General features: G+C 64.6%; 1 protein-coding gene across 1 annotated transcript; it reads right to left on the reverse strand.

Annotated features, from left to right (window-relative positions):
- Positions 1–1389: 1389 nt before the first annotated feature.
- DPYSL4 (dihydropyrimidinase like 4) lies at positions 1390–15025 on the reverse strand. Its single transcript, XM_039835975.1, has 14 exons — positions 14816–15025; positions 11615–11703; positions 10948–11132; positions 8932–9103; positions 8174–8228; positions 8009–8089; positions 6743–6811; positions 6282–6402; positions 5432–5588; positions 4989–5130; positions 4229–4399; positions 3743–3922; positions 2213–2378; positions 1390–2132 (listed from the first exon to the last, which is right to left on the reverse strand). The coding sequence occupies exons 1-14, from the start codon at positions 14852–14854 to the stop codon at positions 2041–2043; spliced, it is 1719 nt and encodes a 572-aa protein (XP_039691909.1). The 5' UTR covers positions 14855–15025; the 3' UTR covers positions 1390–2040.
- Positions 15026–19251: the final 4226 nt, after the last annotated feature.

Below are 19251 nucleotides of genomic sequence, written 5' to 3' on the forward strand. Positions count from 1 at the left end.
CCGGCCGGCTCCCACCGCCAGCGCCCTCGGCACCCCAATCCTGCTGCTGGGCTGGGTGCCCCACTCCTAACCTGGGAGCCCCGAGGCCGCGGTGGTGTGGGGGGTGCCTGCTGGAGGGCGGAGGGGCCCCCACAGCGCTGGGCAGCGAGGCAACTGTGCGAGGGTGAGGCCACGACACTGACCGTCCCGAGCAAGAGTCGGCTGAGCCGGGCGGGTGGGGAAGGCAGGTTAGAGGGGCCTCTGGCCCCTGGGGGTTGGATGTTGGAAGAGCAGCTGGGTGTGCCCACGTGGGGGACACGGGCCTAGTTACTCCCAGAGAAGCCAGGGTCCAGAGGTGGGCAGTGCTGGAGGACCTGGGGCGGGCAGACCCCAGAAAGTGCTGGTGGGAGTCTGGTGACGTCAGAGGCAAGAGCGGGGGTGGGAGTTTGTAAACATGTAAATCTGGGCGCTTCTGAGACCCCAGAGGACAGCACGTGTCTCCCGGGTTGGTGGCAGGGATGTGGGTGTGGTCTGGCTTTGTGATCACCGTCTCTCGCCAGGGGAGGGGGACACGATGCAGTGGACCTTGGCCTTGGAGCCCTGGGGTCTTGGTGGGACCAGAAGGACCGACCCCCTCCAGGGGCTGCCCTGGGTCAATGGGGCTTTGTGACAGGAGGGCGCCGTGTTCCCTCAGACATGCTCCTGGCCACCAGTCAGAGGCCCCGGTGGTGCGCGGTGTGGGGGGGGCCTGCCCCTGACCTTCCCAGCTCGTCCTCCCAGAGGCCACGGCCATCGTGCTCCTGGGCTGAAGACATCCTTCGGAGAGCATCCCACAGTGGACAGAAATGGAACCACTTTTACGAGAAAGATGCTGAGGCGAGGGGGGCGGCCTAACAGCTCCTTCTTCCAGAAGGTTCTGGGCAGCCCAACCTGAGGGTTCGGGTCAGAACCCTGAGCTGCTCTGCCTGGAGGGGGCAGGGCCCAGGCTGCACGCATCTGGTGGCGGGGGGGGGTGGTCAGCCGCAGGCCAGGGCCGCTGCAGCAAGTGCAGGCTCGTGGCCGTGTCGCCGCTGGCCTTTTGCCAGACAGCTTGGACAGAAGCCCTCGCAGTCCAACCCTGTCCCCTGAGCACCTGGCCGTGGGTCATGCCAGTTCCTCTGACCACCCGGCTGTCCCTGACCTGCAGACCTGGGATCAGGGGCACAGTTCCCAGGCACCCCCCAGAGGGGGACCGGTCTCCGCAGCTCACTGCCGGCCTTGCCCCTGCCCTGCCCAGGCCGAGCAGCGTGGTCCCTGTGGGTGGTCCAGAGTCCACCTCTGCAGCCGGCATGGGGGGCGGCAGGATGGTCCCAAGGGCCCGGCGCACACCCGCTCATGGGGGGTGGTGGGGGACAGAGAAGTCGACAGAGCTTCCGACGCAGACGCCTTTAATTGACGCAGTCTCCATCAGACCAGGTGGCAGTGTCGCCGTCGGGCCCCTGGTGGCATGCAGAGTCCTGGCCACAGCTGTCGTCACTGCACAAAACTGCTGCTCTAATAAACTACTGGAATGCACGCTGAGTAGCAGAAGGAGCACGTCCTAGCTAAAGGGCCCCCAGCTCCCCCGGAGGCGGGGTCTGGTCCCTGGAGAAGTGTGCCCACGCGGCTGCAGGACCCCCACCCGAAGCTACCCTGCGCTGATTCCCGATGGGTCCCTGAAGTCACCGCAGCCCCGGGTGGGGGACGGGGACAGGCTGCAGCTCTACAGGTGGCAGAGGCGGGCTTCAAGGGGCAGGGCTTCACACGGGAAGGGAGCAGAAGCCCCGCCTCTCGGCCTGCCCCGCGTGTCGTGAGGCCCTGGTTCCCACAGCCGCTGCTGGGCGGCGGGCTTGCCTTCCCGAGGCACCCAGCACCCCCTGGGGCGGGGCCACCAGTGCCGCCTGGCTGTGAAGACGCAGCCGTCTCCTGGCGGGGCTCTCGAAACAGGCCCCGGGCCCGAAAGGCGGTTTCTGGAGAGGGGAAGGAAGGCCAAGCACCTTTCAAAGTCGGTTTGGCAGGGGAGAGCAGCGCGCGCCCGGGGGTCTAGGACAGCGAGGTGATGTTGGAGCGCCCGCCAGGGGGCGCCATGATCTTCTGCGCCGTGCGTCTGGCGATGTGGTCGTCGGCCTGAGAACCTGCAGGGAGGCGGGGCGTGGGCGAGGGGCGGGTCTCGCATGTGGCCCCGGCTCAAAGGCCCGCCCCCGGCTCTACTCACCCGACAGGCTGAACCCCGACTGGTGCAGGTTGCGCACGGGGGGCACTGGGATCTTCCCCGCGCAGGACGCGCGCGCCTGGGCACCGCCCCCGGGCTTGGCGGGCACCATCACCTCGTGGACCGGCCCGTCATAGAGGCCTCGGGGCACGCCGTGGATCTCGGCCAGCTGCAGGACCAGGGGGCCGGGTGTGAGGGGGCTGGGCTCCCCGCAGCTGGGGGGCAAGGCGCTCCGCCGAGATCCCGGCCCACTCTGCTCTGCAGGGCCCTCATGGGGCACAGGAGCTCAGGGGATCCCTGCCAGGGGGGCGTCCGCCCAGTGCACGGGCACTGCCGCCCGCCCCCTCCCACCGTCACACACACGCTGGCACACGAGCACACCCGCCCCGTCTCTGAGGCCCGCGGCCGAGCCCTGAGCCCTGCTGGGGACAAGAGTGTCCCCGCAGAGGGGGCACTGTCTGGAATCAGAAACCAGCCTCCGCAGTCTCTGCCACCTCAGGACCCGTCGCCCCGTGTCCCCAGCACAGCCCCTACCGCTGGCCCTGAGGAAGCCTGGAGATCCAGGCCCCAAAGTCCCGGGCATTTCTCAGTAGCCAGCATGGTGGACGAACGGTCCACGATTGAAGCAAAACCTTCAGGTGCGCTTGATTCCAGCTGGTGTCAACCTCAGGATCTGCGGTTTGACCCATGGCAGCAGCGCCCGAGCCCAGCCAGGGGCATCGTCTGAACCCTGCCCCAGGGGGGTCTCCTCCAGGCAGAGGTGCAGGCTCAGCTGTTGGGCGTCGAGTCCCAAAGACTCCGGTCTGAGTCCAGCCCCTCTCCCATAGCCCCGGGTATGCGACTGGGAGCCCATCACCTGTCCGCACCTCAGGTGTCCCCTCTCTCTGCCTGGTTATACATGAGGCCGCGACCTCACAGAACGTGCCCTGGAGCCCACCCCTCGGGGCACGAGAGGGATGGGGAAGGGACACGGGAGACTCGGGGTGTGTGGCGGGACCCTGCCTCGCTCGGTTCCTATGTCAGATCAGGGGAGTGACTGAGGGCCGACAGCCTGAGAGACAGACACCAGGCCCTCTCCCCACGGAGGGGCCCAGCGCGGGCCCTGGGGCCTGACACTCAGTGCAGACATCCTTCCCGTACGCTGGAGTGCCGAGCGTGCCGGCCTGGCTGATGCCCGGCGCATCCGTCAGATGCGAGGCCATGAGGAGAGAAGGAAGATGCGGAACGCGCTCACGACGCCCCGGCCCACGAGGCTGGCGTCACAGGACACTGTGAAAAGCGCTCAGCCCTCGCTTAACGCACACCTGTGCCCACCCGGAGCCTCTGCTTTCGTCACCCAGGGGTGGCCACGAGTGACGCATCTTTTTCCCTCGATCCACAGCCCACAGGCCCTGTGGGTTACTTGCAGAGCCGCCGCTAAGAACCCCCCAGGGAGCAGGCCCTGGGCGGCCGGTGGGGCTGACCGGGAGGAAGAACCTCCCGGACACGGGGCGGTGCAAGGACCCCCACCTTGCCGCCTGGCTGGGGCCTCACCCTGTTGCGCGCCTTGATCCTCTTGTAGACGAAGTCTGGGAACGTCTTCCGAGGGACGAAGCGGCCAGCCCCTGGAGTGACCGACAAGTTCCCGTCCTCCAGCACAACCCTGCCCTGACTGATGACCACCACGGGGGCTCCCCGGCACTCGACGCCTTCAAACACGTTGTACTCCACATTCTGGGGAGACAGGGCCAGGGGTCCAGCACTGCCCCCAACACAGCCCGAGCCGGCCGGCATCCCTGTGGCCGCAGACATTCTCTGTGGGCAAGAAGTGGCCACGACCACCCGTGCCCGTGCCCGACCCACGTCTTTAGGACAGAAGGCGCTGGACGGGCCTGCATGGGGCTAGCTCGCCTGCGTGGCCGACGTCCTGGCTGAGGTGGCCAAGTGGCTGCCACGCCCCGAGCACACCCCTGGACTCCCCCAGAAGGCTGCCGGGGGCCCCAGCCCTGCTCTGCCCGGCTCGAGGCAAGCGTCTCTCACCAGGTTGTGGCTCTTGGCAGAGATGATTTTCGTGGCCTTGGGGTTCCAGATGACAAGGTCGGCGTCAGAGCCCACAGCCACCCGCCCCTTCCTTGGGTAAAAATTGAAGATTTTGGCTGCATTTGTACTGGTCACAGCAACAAAGTCGTTCTCGTCCATTTTCCCCGAGGCCTGAGAAGCAAGAAGGCTAGCTGAGGGGTGGGTGTGCTGGTGTCCATGGTGTCTTTAGGGACCGCCGCCCTGGCCCCCCGCAGAGAGCAGCATCAGACCCACCCTCCCGGGGGGTGTGGACAGGTCCCCCTCAGCCAGCCTGCCAGTGGGACCTTCCTGTGCACGAGGCCTGGTCTCTGTGCTCACTTTGTGGGTATATAAATAGCCATGTCTGCGTCCCCTGAGGGATGTGACAGTCTCCCTGGGCGGCCAGGCCTACACAAGCAGGGTGGTGGCGAGGGGAGCCGGGGTCGGGCCCGGCCACGTGGGGCGCCGGGCGGGCCGTCTGTGTGGGGGGAGTCAGAGGCCTCGGGCTTTCGGGGGGACCGTTGGTGTCACTGGGCAGAACTCTATCGGGAAGGGGCTGTGCTCAGCCCCAGCCGTGTGACATCACACTGGGGGGCCTGGCTGCCCGGTAGCCGAGGGGTTCCTCGGAGAGCCCCCGAAGGCAGGTGGGGTGGACAGCCGGCCCCCACACTCGACTCCGGCCCACGCACGCTTCCTGGTCAGGCGCCGCCCGCTCCGGGGCAGCGGTGTGGGGGGTGCTCACCACACACTTCTCCCAGACCACCGACATGCGCTCCTCCACGCCGTTGGTGCCCTCGGGGATGAGCGTGAAGTCGTCTTTGCCGACAGCCTTCTGGGCAGTGGTGAAGGTGCAGTGGGCGCTGCCAGTCACCTGGAGGTCCCCGCTGAGGACAAGCGGGGGTCAGGAGAGCCCAGAGGGGCCTGGCCTTCCTCAGCTGGCCGAGGCCTGGCGGCTTCACCCTCCAGCACCCCACCCCTGGGGCCAGCGCAGCCGCAGGGGCCCGGGGTTGTCGGAGGGGCAGCGCTGGGCGGAGGCGCTGACTTGGGGGGTGGGGTATCAGGGTGGACGCTCTGAGGTGGGGTGCTGGCTCTGGCTCACGCGGGAGGGGCTGGAGCTGCTGGCGGCCGAGGGCACGGTAGGGCGTGGGGCACTCGCTGCCTGGAGCCACCCCACTCAGTGCTTACCTGGACAGCAGGGAGCTGAGGTGGTCCGCAGTGGTGGGGTCCGGGTTGATGGGGGGCGACGTGACGAAGGCCGCGGCCTTTGCCCAGTTCTGGCTCCAGTAGTGCGAGCCGTCGGTGCCCAGGCTGGCGGTGATGGGTTCCCCAAACACGACCACCCCTGCGGCGAGGCCCGTGAGAGGCGCCCACGCCGGCATGCCCCCTGACCCCAGAGGGCGCAGCCTTGACACTGCCCCGCTCACACCCGTGCTGCCCGATTTCCCGACGGACAGCCCGTCCTGCTTCCGGGGCAGCTGGCACAGGCAGGCGGGTCCTCCCTGCACCCACCCCCTCACGCCCCCGCTGGGGGTCAGCACGGGCCTGGCTCCTTCTCACTCGCCCACCGCCCTCCAGCTACGCGGGCTCTGGGCGCAGAGCACCCAGCCCCCAGGATGTGCACCCCGGTGCCTGGATGCACAGAGGGGCCCAGCAAACAGTCACATGGGGCTCCAGACGGGACGTCAGCCGGGTAAGGCCGCAAGGAGACTCAGGCTCCCCCTGCCAACACACGCACGCACGCACGCACGCACACATGCTCACACACAGGTGTGACTGCCATCCGCTTCTGCGGAAACAGGGCCCCCTGGTGGCCAGCTGCCATTTCGACCACAGGGGAGACCCGCCCACCAGCAGTGCAGGGACTGCTGGGTGCTGGCCGTGCTCCCAGGGGAGGCCGGGCCCGCGGCAGGCTGGCGGCTGCTTCCCAGGCGGGCCTGTCCTGCTCCGCGCCTCGCTTAGCCAGCCGAGCTCCCAGGGGGCCGAGGACGTGACCCCCAGGCCCGCGAGGCCCTCCCCAGTGCCCGGCGGCGCTCACCCCGGCGCCTGGCTTGGGCAATCACGTCGGCCGCACTCTTGCTCATCACTTTGGTGACATACAGGGGACAGTTGGCCTGCTTGGCGACAGTGACGGCACGGTACACGGCCTCAGCTTCCACCTGTGGACGGGGACGCTCAGGCTGCGAGAGGGCCTCGGGGCCTCCCGACGGGTGTGGGCGCGAGGTGCCCACGATCACCCCAGGCCCAGGCTCGGGGCGCAGAGGGCTGGGAGGGGCCCAGGGTCGGGCCGACGCAGCTGTCCCCAGGGCCCAACCCGCCGCCTCTGCCCCGAGTCCTGGGCTTGGGGTGACTGCTGATCATGGGGTATGAACAGAGGGGCCAGGGCCACCCGTCCACGTCCCCCGGGTGAGGACAGCGTGACCGCAGCCCTGCCGGGGCCTTGGGGCCGGACACCCCATAGGAGGGCGGGCCTGGGCACCCAGCGGGCACAGTGCCTACCTCCTCGGGGCGGCTGAGCACATGGCCCTCAGGGCCGGCGATGCCAAGCTCCAGCAGCCGCTTCTGCTCCTGAGGGAACCGACAGGGCGCCATGTTCCAGCCGGGCCTGAGCCGGGCATGGCACGCACTGCCCAGGAGCCGCTGCGCCCCGAGCTGAGCCCTGGGCCCCCCGAGACCCCCCCAATCCCCAACCACAGAGCTCAGATGGAAGAGAGGCTGCAGCGCCCTGGACCACAGATGAAGGGCCAGGCTTGGGGGGCGGAGGGGCTTGCCGAGGTCACAGGTCCTAGCCGACGTGGCCAGGACGAGTCCCCGGCCTTGCCCGCCACGCTGAGTGCACTGGGCGCCGCACGGCCGTGGGTGGTAGCGTCCCATGCAGCGTGCGTGTCTACGCACGTGTGCCATGGCATCCCACTCACGTCAAGACGCACAGATGCCAGGCTCTGGGGTGTAGAATGGGGGGAAGCGAGACCCGCGACCTCATAACGAGACCCCAGCACAGGCGGGGCGCCCCCGCACGCCTGCCCAGCCCTGCGTGCTGCGCTTGACCGCACCCTCCTGGCCGCGTGGCCGGGCTGGGGGCTGAATCGGAGGCACATGCAGCGCTGCTGGCCTAAGGCTGAATAAAGGGATGAGGCGCCAACTCCCCACCTGGCCCCCCAAGTGTCACCACCTTCCTCCTGGACCTTGGGTGGGGCAGGGCCAGCCCGCCCAGGGACGTGGTCTGCGGGCTGGACTGCAGGGTCAGGGAGGCACCCTCTGTGTGTGACCTCCCCACAGGCCACAGGACCTGAGCCCCCAGTGGCCCGCAGGCTCAGGGCTGTGGGTGTCGGGCAGAGGGGGCCCCGAAGGCACGAGGAGGAAAGGTGGGGGCACAGGCACCCCACCTCGCAGCCCCAGGGCCGAGGGGAAGGCCATGGGCTTGGCATTCCCCAGGGCCGTGCAGGCCGTGGCTGAAGGACAGGCCACTGACCCCGTTGTGTGCTGTGGCCAGAAGGCAGACAAGGGTCCAGTTCCCACAGGGCCGCAATCTGCGGGGGCAGGGGGTGCTGGGGACCCGCCACAGTGACATTCTGGTTGGGGAACTTTTGAGAAGTGATGGTCATGGGTGGTTTGTGACGAGAGGAGGCCCCCAGGCTCCCCCGACGCCCCACTGGCTACACCGCCACCCACAGACGCGCTTGCTCTCCACCCCCCCCGGGTTTGCGGGTGAAGTGCTCGCCTCTGGCGTCCCGGGGCCCCTCGGCCCGCCCCCTCGTCCCGCACCTCCTCCACGATGTCCCCGTTCTCTGCGTGCACTTGGGCCACGGCTCCCAGGTCCCGGACGATGCTGAAGACCTCATACATCTGGGCGGAGGGGCGCATGCCGTGTGGGTGGTCTCTCCCACAGCAGCCCGAGCAGTCCCCGCGTGCTCCCTGCCTGCACCTTACCTGGCCGTCGGTGCACTGGCACCTGTCTTTGTACGCCATGAAGACCAGGAAGGAAATACCATGGGGTGGGGCGGGGGTCAGACGCTCAGCTTCGTGGAGCCTCCACTGCTCCCCCATCTCCAGAGGGGCCAGGCCGGGCCGCATCTCCCATGGCTGCTTCCCCGTGGCCCAGCAGCCCTCGGCCCTGACCCATAAATGCTCCCCAACAAGCCGCAAGGAGGCCGGGGTCAGCCCAGGCCCAGTCCAGTCCCCCTCACCCGCCCCTCCTGCTCTGGGACCCGGGAGCAGACGCAGGTGAGAGCCCCTCCCCCCACTAACGCCCAACTTCCGTCAAATCCATGAAGCTCTGCTGAGCGCCCCGCTTCAGGAATCGTTCGAAGGAAGCGTGACCCCTGCTGCCGGCCTGGACCGTTCAGCACAGCAGGAGCCGAAGGTTTTAACCTTCTCCTTCCGGAAGGACCTGAGGATGCCAGAACATGTGGCGCTTCCCTTTCACCCACGGCCAAGAGAAGGGCACCGCGGCGACAGCTGTGACCGCCGTGTCCTCTGTAGGGAGGACGGTTACAGGCCACGTCCCCAGACGCAGGGGCAGACGGCCCCTTCAGAGGTAGGTCAGACCCCAAAGGGCTCTAGTCCCACTTCCTCTGCCCCCGGCCACCTGCACTGGACGCAGACGAACACGGGGCCAGCACGGCCGGGTGCCGCCCCTGTCCCCCGAGACCAGGGAACTTGGCTCCTGCTGCCCCTCGGCCTGCCGCTGCTCACCCTTGTCCCTGACCAGGGCCTCCAGCTCCTCCCTGATGCTCTCGTGCCAGCGGGGGACGTCCACGTGCAGGGAGTAGTCGCAGCAGGCCCCGCCGTCCGCTCGCTCCCGCCACTGCTCGAAGGCTGCCAGCAGGCCCACGCCCGCGTCAGGGCACACGTGGTCCACTGCAGGGGTAGGGCGGTCAGCCGGGCTGCCAAGCCCAGGCGCTGGGAATCACCTCGGCCTCCCGCGGGGACTGGTTTCGTGTCCCCGAGAGGTCAGAAAGCACATTTGAGATAAGCAGAGCACAGGCCGTGGCACCTTAGCTAGGCACTCCTGTCCAGAGGCCTCTCCAGCCCCGGCTGCCCGGCCTCCCTCTGGGCAGAGAGAAAGGTCTGGCTCAAGCCACCCCGCTCCCTGACGGACACGTCACACCCCAAGGGGCATGAGCGGCAGCTAAAGGCCTTGACCTCCAACACAGGTCTCCAGCTGAGGGAGGCGCACCTTGGCAGAGGGCGCCACTGTCCTGCTGTTGGACAGTGTGTGGGGTGGCCCCCTCGCGCCTCGCCAAGCACACCCCTGGAACACCGCCACCCTGGGGAAACCGGGCCTGCATGTGCCACTGAGCTGTCACCACCGCCCGCCCACGCCGACCTCACGTCTGAGGTCCAAACATTGCTCACGCCCTCTCCTGGCTGAGAGGAAGAACTCAGAGGGGCGGCCCACAGGAAGGCACACTGCTCCCCGGGGTCCCTGGACCACGCTGTGCCTCCCTCCAGCACCCCTCACGCGGGGTCCCCCTGCTTCCTCAGTCCAGATTGGGAAGCCTGGCAGGGCCCCATGGGAGCAGGTGCCCGTCCCGCCCTGCGGGCCGTTCACGGCTCCAGCCTGGGGCCGGCAGGTGGAGGAAGCAGATGGCTCAACAGAGGCCTCTCTCCCCTCACGGCTCTGTGACGTCTCAGCACTGGCATGAGCAGATGACATTAACCACAAAGGTGTCCTGGTTGGCCAGAGCCACCAGTGACCAGCATAAGCAATGTCCTGAGATGACCAGTCTCCTGAGACAAACCGAAAGATGGCCCGTTGTGGGTTTTGCACTTTGCGGTTAAGTAAACCAAACCGCGCCATGGTTGGGGCACTGGCTAAATGTCACCTATGAGGCTCTGCATCCAGGTGGCAGCAGTGACAGCATTTCCTGAGCACAGACTGTGCGCCAGGCACACAGCTGATGTGCACAAGCTAGCCGAACCCTCCGGCCCCCTGGGAGGGCACTCTCCCCTACCCCAGTCAGGAACCTCGCCTTCTAGAAGTCGACTCCGTCACCTGAGGCCACACGGCTAGGACCGGGTACAGCCAGGGCTCAACCAGGCCGTGAGATCAGGTCCGCACCGGACGCTCCGGGCTGACGGAGGCGAGGCCGAGGCCGAGAGGAGGGGCTGGCGGGCGGCCCCTGTGTCTCACCCAGGTTCCTGCGCTTACCGCCAGCGAGTGCTCCCCACCATCTGCCGAGTGGGGCGTCTCCTCGGGGCTTTGAGGGGAGCTCGTGGGCTGAAGCCTGTTGGGCTGCTGTCGGGCCTGGCACGGAGCCAGCGCTACCCAAATGCTAACACTGGTGGCTGCTGACAGGGTAACGGTGTTTCGTCACCTCTTCTAAAAACACGGCTTCCACCTTCAACTCCTCTCGACACAGGCAGGGACCGTCTGCAAACCAAGCTTCAGAGGTGGGAGGTTCAGGGGCAAATGCGCCTGACCTTTCAGGTGACATGACTCCTCTGCTGGCCAAAACAGTCCTTTGCCAGCTGCTGGCTTCCCAGGAAATAATAAAGAACTGGGCACACATCCACTGGCTCCCCCGGGAATCCCAGGGGCATCCAGAGCTGGCCAAGGCAGAATGACTCGGAATGAGAAACGGGGTGACAAAGGGAGAGGCTCCGGGATTTCTCAGATTGAGGTAGAATTCAGGGGAAACAGGGCCAGTAAACTCCACTATGCCACACACTGGCTGGAGGACCAAGGTGGGGACACTCACGTATCATGGTGGTACCTCCCGCGAGGGCTGCCTTGGTGCCTTGACAGAAGTCATCAGCCGGGGTCATGCCCAGGACAGGCATCTGCAGCCTAGTGTGGACGTCCACTCCACCGGGCAGAACCATCAGGCCGTGGGCGTCGATCATCCTGATGTCCCCAGGGACGACGAGGTTCTCTCCGATTTGCCTGAAAGCAGCACGGAGATCCTGCCGGTCAAGAAGCCCGGATGGGAGCCCGAGCAGGCCCCCCGATGTGGCCGACCGGGGAAGCACGCGTGCGGGTCCCTGCGCCTGAGCCCGAGGGCCGCGTGGCCGAGGCGTCACTGGGCCCCTGGGGACCACCCTGCGAAGTGGCTCGAGGTGGTCAGCGTGCAGGCCCCATGCCTCACGACTGCACCTCTAGTGTCCATGGAGGGGTGCACTGCCCCTCACTGACCGGCTGCAGCTGCTTGGCACAGCCCAGCAGACACGCTCGTAGGTGCGGCCAGTAAGTATTTCTTAAGTCCCTGCCGTGAGCCTCGAGTCGTTCTGAAGCCGCGGTGACACAAGGCACGTGGCAAGGTTCCGCCACTGCTGGAGGCCTGGCGAGCGCCGTGTCCAGCGCACTGCCCGGTGACGTGTGCTCAGCGTGCTCGCTCGGGGCCGCGTGGCGACTCTGGCGGAACTTACTTTATGAGGCCGTCTTCCACGTACACGTCGGCATAAAAGGACTGGTCGTCATTCACCACCTTCCCGCCCTTGATCACAAGGCGGTCACTCTGTTGGGAACAGAAAAATGGCCGGTCTTCTCTAAGCCGAGTTACCCAGCATCTTCATCCATGCCTCCTGCTCACTCTGGGTTTACGGCTGGGACATCCGGGCACAGGCTGCACACGACAAACCCAACACAAAAGCCAGCAGCACTCGCTGTCCCTGGGGACCGGGCAAAGGCAGCTGTGGATGGACGCAGCCCTACCCCACTCCTAAGGGCCCTCCCCACAAGGCCCAGCCCCCAGCCCCACAGAGCACACAGCCTTAAGCCCCCTGGGGGCACAGCCCCAAGTTCCCCAAAGCACAGCCCCTGGTCTCCCCCCAAAGTAGCCCCTTGACCTCAGCAAGCATAGTGCCAAGCTCCCAAATGCACAGCCACTCCTCAGCCTCCCAAAGTATATTCTGCTAAGTTCTCTTCAGCATAGCCTCCCCAAAGCACAGCCTCCAGCCCTCAGCACAACCTCCCCTCTCAAAGTGCATCCCCACAGCCCTCTAGGCCACTGCCCCAGCCTCCCCAGGCACACAGCCCCCAGCAGTCCCCAGATCTCCAAAGCACAGCCCTCCAGTCCTCCCAAAGCAGTCTCCCAGCTCCCCAGCCATCCAAAGCGCAGCCCCCAGCCCCCCACTGGCTAGCAGACTGCTCTGCCAAAGGCACAGGGATGAACAGGGGAACTGGCTTCTCACTTTGTCAAGGAAAACCCAATGTTGGTGAGTGTCACCGTGAAATGTGTCATATTTACACTTTCGAGTTTATCACTGAACCTCAGGCCCAGGCCGAGGGGGGAGGTGAGCCAAGTCCACCTCGGCGTCTAGGACTGGAAGTCTGCCCTTCTCTTCCAGCCCACGAGGGGGCTCCCTATGGCTCAGAGGGAGCTGGCCCCCGAGACATCACACAGGAAGCCATCACAAACTGTGACAAATGCAAGGACTCATGGAGGCAGGGGAGGAGGTGTGGCTGCTTCAGGGCCAGAGAAGGGCCTGTCTGAGGGGCTGGTGCTGGAGCTGACAAAGCCCGGGACAGCGAAGCCCGAGTCAGGAAAGAGCTTGAGGTAACACAGGCGAGAGCATCAGGGGCCTGGAACCTTCCGAGGGGAGGGGTGAGAGGCCAGGCAGGGGCAGGGGTGGGACATGCTGGGCTTGCTTGGGGGGGAGTCAGTGGGCCGCCACGAGGGGCCTTCAGCACCGTCTGACGGACGTTTGAGCGGCCACGTGGGGTCTGGACAGAACACTGACCGTGCTGTCCGGTGATGGAAACCAAGTCATCACCACCTGGGCGGCTTCCCAGGTTGTACAGGCGAGATGAGGGGCCTTGGCCAGGATTAGCAGGCTGGTGGGGAGGGACCCTAGGGGGCCTGGGAGCCTGGCGGCAGGGGCGAGGGGCCGGGATGGCATTGGGGCGGCCACACGTCCTGGTGCTGCCTGGAGGTACCCCAAGTGGGTGAACAAAGCATCAGAGGTTGAGGCCAGCTCTCCGTGGGTCACCCCCACAGCATAGAGCTGGGGCACAGGGCCCAGGCTGACCCAATGCTCAGCAGCTATAAACCCTTCTAAGCACCCCGTCAAATGTCGGGAAGTAGAGGGGGTGGGCAGAAAGTAGGGTGTCGTGTGGTGGCGTCAGGGGTGATGGTCTGACCTCGGGGAGAATAATGGAGAGAAACACGGGAAAGAAAGGCAGAGCGCGGAAGGGTGCAGACGGGGTGCAGGGGGCACGTTTCCTCCCTCCTCTCGTTTGTGCCTCAAGGCTCCCCACGACTCGGCCAGCCGAGAGTGACAGTGGCCACCAGCAGCCTGATGCCAAAGAGCCAGGCCACGTTGGGCGGTTGGCAAGAACTATGAGAGGCCACGAGATGGTCACTTATGAGCCTCATTGCGTTATCCTCTGCTCTTACGGACGCACACCTGCTGGGGCTGAATTCTCGGGACCCGGTCGACTAAAGGTGAAACCGCCACCCTGGTCTACAAAGGGCTGACAAACAGGCCCGGCCCAAGGCAGCCCCTGACCTGTCCTCATACAGCCGGGAGCTGAGAATGGTTTCCATGTCATACCAGTTGAAAAACATCAAGAAAAAAGAATATTTCATGCCCCATAAAAATAATATGAAATCCAAGTTTCATTGTCCACAGCTAAAGTTTTACTGCCTGTGACCACTCTCCTGGCAGGCCGGAGTCATGCCACAGGACCCTAGGGCCCCCAAAGCTGGAGATACCTACTTTCTGGCCCATCGACAGAAGTGGCTCTGGCCCCAGCCCTGAGGGGCACGTCACAGTCGTCTACTCCGCCCAGCCTCTGCAGCCCCTGACGCACCCCGCACCCCTTCTTCAAATCCGTCTGAGGAAAGCCCCCCGGAGAGGAAGACTCCAGGCAGGAAGACTTGAGTCCCCCTGGTGTCCCTGCCCCCCCCCCCCCCCACAGTTTTTCGGTGGCATTCAAACTCAGACCTGGGAACTTCCTTTCTAGGTTTTGGAACGGGGACACACCCAGCCCACCATGGCTTTGTCTCCTGGCAGCGCGGGGTGGACGGTCTGACATCTCACACCGGTGCGTGTGGCTGTTGGGGGGTCCTCTCCCGAGGGCTGGGGCTGCTGGGGAGCCCGCTCCGCAAACAGCTAGCTCGCCTCCCCGGGGTCTGCGAACCCCGGATCCATGGAGGGGTCCTGGGCTGAGCGGCCAGGGCTGAGTCGCTTTGTCTCAGAACAAGAGCTCCGGGCGCCGCCGAGGCCAGGCGGGCGGTGCCAACAAAGGGCCCCCTCAGTCCGCGACCCGCTGCCCCCCAGGCGGAGTCCGAGACCGGCTCCGCTGCCTCACAGTCCGGCCACCGCCGAGAGGGAGGCGCATCTGCGCCCTAGGGAGGAGGGCCCGCCCCCGCCGTCCCCGGGCGCAGAGGGGGTCCCGGGAAGCCGGTAGGGCCCGGGGCCTGTGCGCCGGGCTCCGTGTGGGGGGTCGGCGCGGCGCTCGCGGGGACACCCAGTCTCCGGCGGCGCGGGAGGGGCCTGTGCCTGGACAGGGGCATGCTCAGGGGCTGGATCCGGAGGGCAGGGGGCCGGCGCGGGACAGGGGGGCAGGCCCCGCCGGGCGGTGGGCAGGGTCCCGGGGCTGAGCGGGGTGGGCGCGGGGCTCACCGTGATTCGGGGGATGCTCTTCTTGCCCTGGAAGGACATCCTCCTCCTCGGGCGGCCCGTGCGGCCTAGCTCGGGCGGGTCGGGCCTGGGAGTCTAAGGCAGGGGCCGCAGGGGCCGCACGAGCCAGATGGGGGACGCGCAGAGCCCGACGTGGTCGTGGGGGCGCCGGGCGTTCGAGTGAGGTTGTGCCAGGCCGTTTGGCTCGCTTTCCAGGCCCGCCCTCGGCCAGGCCCCGCCCCCGCCCCGCCCCTGCCCCGCCCGGCGGCTGCTTATTTGCATTCAAGCCCCGCCCCCGCCAAGCTCAGTCTCTCGCCCCTCCCCACCCGCCCCACCCCTCGCGGTGGACGCGCTGGGTTCGGAGGAGAGGGTTGCAATCGGTCTTGGCCAGAGCGTGTGCGAAGTCTGCGCCCGGGGAAGGAGTGGGAGAGGTCAGGCAAAGTCGCCAGGCCGGCTAAAGACCCGATGCCAACCCCCTGGTGATCCCGGGAACCCAAGTATGAAACCCAATGTCGAATGCAGGCCCAGGCGCTCCGGGAGCCAGACTCTGTCAGGAAGGTGTCTCCCGCCAAAGCCTAGGTCCTTTGAGGGTGGCCTGGGCCGGGTCGCGCACTGCCCCCAGGGCCCCATGGTGGAGACACCTCCCCGCAAGTTTGCTCCACGGGCAGCCCGCGCACGAAGCTTGAGGCAGGAGAGAAGGTGGAGAGACACACACAGAGATAGAAAGAGACAGCGAGCCCGACAGAGACACAGAGAAAGAGACAGCTGCCCAGAGCCCAGGACGGACCAGAGACCCAGGACCTGGGCGGGAGAGGCCAAAACCAGGGGTGGAGGGCGGCTGAAGGGGGCAGAATGTAGGATAGAGAAGCCCCAGGCCCAGACTCGACCGAACAGGTAGAGAGGCCCTGCTGTGAGCCCTCGTGTCCCCTGGGAGGAGTTCGGGGGGCTTGGAAAGAGGATCCCAGCCCACGCCCCAACTGCCTCCCAACACGAGTGTGTGACGTCTTGAGGAGTCCAGGGCCTGCGTCCTCTCGTACTGGCCCCGTCACCCGCAGCCTCCACGCTGCGGCCACTACCTGCTGTGGGCCGTGGGTCTCCCAGCGGTCTCCGCCTGGTTCACGAGGTCCCTCCGGGTCGCCTAGTGGCCCACTGTAGGGCTCTCCAGCCCGAGGGCCCCTGCGGCCACCGCCCAGAGCATCTTGCTGTAGCATCTTGTTCTCAAAGGCGTCCTCCACACAGCTGAAGACCCCACCGAGCTCGGGCCGGGACCGGGGGCTGCCTGCGCCCGGCGTCCCCAGGCACACGGGCAGAGGCTCCTCGGACTCCTGTGGCAGGTGTGCGGCCATGGTGGGAATAGGCGAGAGGCGGTGGGTCCCTAAGTCTCCTGCGGCGGGATCTGGGCGCTGGACCGGTTTGCCTGGGGCCTTGCGCTCTCTCCGCCCCTGCCTCGCAGCCCACCGGTCAGCCTCGCGGGCAAAGCGCGGAGCTGGCGCTGTCCACGCAGCGAGTGCTGAATGCACCGGTCCGTCCTGGGAAAGCACAGCCGCTCGCCCGGGGCGCGCGCGTCCCGACCTCTCGCTCAATCCACTGGAAGGGCGAGCGAGGAGCACGCACAGGAGAAACCAGTCTATCCAGAGGCTCTGACTGGAAATGAGTCAGGGGTGCAGGGACACGCTCACGTGAGCTGCCCCTGGCCACCCGTAAAGCCGAGTTCAAGGTATTGGGTGAGACGAGGCAGGGGGACTCAGCTCGCCCAGGGTCACAGAGTGATGCTGTCATTTGTGGAGCCCTGCAGATTGATTTTTAAGGAAAAGATGGCCCAGCCTTTTCACTGTTACCACAGCCCACATTCCGAAGCCTAAGTTTGGGCAGTGAGAGGCACTGCAGAATGCGGGAGTCCCCGAGTGCCCTGCCTGGCGTGGGCATGTCCGAAGTTAAACCAGGCGCTCTCCCGCCCCTCCTCTCTCCCGCCCCTCCTCCCTCCTCCGGTTTCCACTCCCCAAAGCGATCGGTGAACCGCCCTTTACTCACCTGTGTGGGACGGTCCCCAACACTAGTCTGCGCCAAGTGTTCTCATTCATTCGCAGAAATTCTTCCTCTTGTCTAAATCATTTGAGTTCTGACTCAATCTGACAAATGGCTGCGGGAGGAGGCCTCCCTGATGGCTGACCTACGCAGGTTCTCCTGGGTGCCCCTGACCGCAGAGCCTGTGGTCCAGGCGATTCTCCACAATTTACGATGAGGCTGCAGGTGAGATGCCCGGTGCCCTCCCCCGTGGGCACAAGGCCCAGGTCCCCTTCCTGGTGTGGAGGGGGCGCTGTCATTCAGAGTGTGACAGAAGTGGCTAACATAGCCAGACTTTAATGCCTCATGAGGAGGAAAACATTGATTTTCTAAGATTTATAACAATTTTTTATTAAAACTGCACAATAAGTTACAAATGAGTAAAAATTCTGATATATATCATAGGAATCACAATACAAAAATATGTGTAAAATTTTGTTGTTGACCACCATACAAACCTATTTCAGGCCTGTGAAGACTGTTCAGCACTGGACAGAATACCCCATGTTTAGAGTGTGGTTATTGAGTGTTTTCAGGGAATGCGAATACCAGCTGGCACATCACTGTGAGGAAACAAGTCCCAACTCGTTTTTGCATAAATTTACAATAAAGCTTTTAGAAAATATACAGTAAACAAATATATGATTTGATACATATATGTACAACCTGATTTCCTGAGCCTTAATGTAAGTCTGTCACTGTGTTAAAACACACAGCTCACCTTAAGGTTTCAATGACGGGGGGACGGTAATGCAGGTCAACGTGATGACACCTGACACCCACCCCCGGCACATCCTCCTTCCTGACTCCCAGGGCTGCTGTTCACAAGCCGGGTAAGGCACGCGGGATGTCCTGAAGGCTGGGGTTCACGCGGGCAGAGCACTTGAAACAAGAGCAGCAGTCCCTCGGCGGCTGGCACTCCAGGTCACGGCGACAAGGTGTACACACACCCGTGTCATCAAGGAGGCTGCGAGGCACACGGACACTTAGACAGAGGAGACACTGCGCTGCTGTGGGGTCGTGACACGGGGTGGCGCATTGACAGGCGTGGCGAGTTGATAACTGTTACACTGTCCACACGTCCGGGTCTCGGGTGCACAGCAAGGCTCCTGGCAACATTTCCGGGTCCCTCCTCTCGCTCCATGAGGAGAGATGCACTTACACACAGAAACCCCTGTTTGGACAGCCCACCAGTTCTGAATAAAAGGTATACTCTGAGATTTAGAAAATGCACCTTATTTAAAATACTTGAATTCTTCAGATGCTCACTGGTCCAGCAAGAATCACTGACAAATGCTCATATTTGCCTGTTTCTTTTTTTGTTTGTTTTTTTTTGTCAAAAATCCCACTCCAGCACTGTTGAATTTTGTAATCAGATGAAGAAAAGGTGCCTATGACACAATAACGTCTAAAGAAACAATGGGTATGGCAATTAAGCACGTGTTTTCAGGAACACGACAGGGAGGCAAATGCAGTGTGCTGCTTGCGATATTATTTAAAACATTCGTTGAGCCAGTTTCCCTCTCCTATGTACGCACTTTTTACATAGAAACGACTCCATAGGCATCGGCGAGCATTCCCATGCCTCTCTGCCCTGCGAAGTGTGTCCTTTTTAAAATTACAAGCTGTGATTAAGAGTGTCCGGGGTGGGTGGGAGGCCGGCTGAAGTTCTCCAGACACGTGTACAACGTGCACACCCACGAGGAGCCAGGGAAGCGGGGACGTGGGTCTGTTTCTAACACGTGTCTTTAGACCCTGAATGGCCACCTGTGCGGCTGCTGCTTCTGTGCAGGTGCACATGGCGGGGGCCCCACCAGAGGTGGATGTGGCTGGCGGACCACTTGTGGGGGCCACACCACACGGTCCCCTGTGCTCTGACCCGGAGTTCGCCCATGGCTCCGTGGCGGCTTTCGCTAACGCAGGACTCGTGGGTGCCACTTGCTTTTGAGAACAGTGAATGTGCCAAGGGGGCGCACCCATTGGAAGGAAATAAGACAATGCACGTGAACGAGACTCTGGGCCTGAGGTGCAAACCCGGCCTGAGGCTCAGGGGAGAAGCGGTGAACCGGCCCCCGTCTGTCCGAGTGCATCGGCGGGCCAGGCTTGGTGCCAACAGAAAGCCCAGGCAAGTCAGCAGAAACCCTGCGGCCACCGAGGAGAAGCACGTCTGTCTGACCCTGTCAGCGTCTCCCGACTTCGACCGAGGGCGCCAAGCTGGCCCGGCTGCCACTGTCACTGGCAGCAGAGTTGACTCTTTCTTCCAACACAAACGTAAAATGAACCTGACAGTTGCAGACGATGCAGTCACCCCTCCCTCGAGCCTCTCGGTGATGCGTGTATTTTCTGTTACACGACATTGTGCGTCACGGCTCACT

The sequence above is a fragment of the Pteropus medius genome, unplaced genomic scaffold (assembly GCF_902729225.1).
Source record: "Pteropus medius unplaced genomic scaffold, Ma_sr-lr_union100, whole genome shotgun sequence".
NCBI lineage: Eukaryota > Metazoa > Chordata > Mammalia > Chiroptera > Pteropodidae > Pteropus > Pteropus medius.

Bases quoted from the DNA above. Each gene is read 5' to 3' on its own strand.
- DPYSL4 (XM_039835975.1), bottom strand. From the start codon at position 14,854: ATGTCCTTCCAGGGCAAGAAGAGCATCCCCCGAATCACG. The intron at 6,403-6,742 runs GTAGGCACTGTG...CCCCGTCCACAG, and splicing joins TGCTCAGCCGCCCCGAGGAG to GTGGAAGCTGAGGCCGTGTA. The intron at 3,923-4,228 runs GTGAGAGACGCT...CTGTCTCCCCAG, and splicing joins CTGCCAAGAGCCACAACCTG to AATGTGGAGTACAACGTGTT.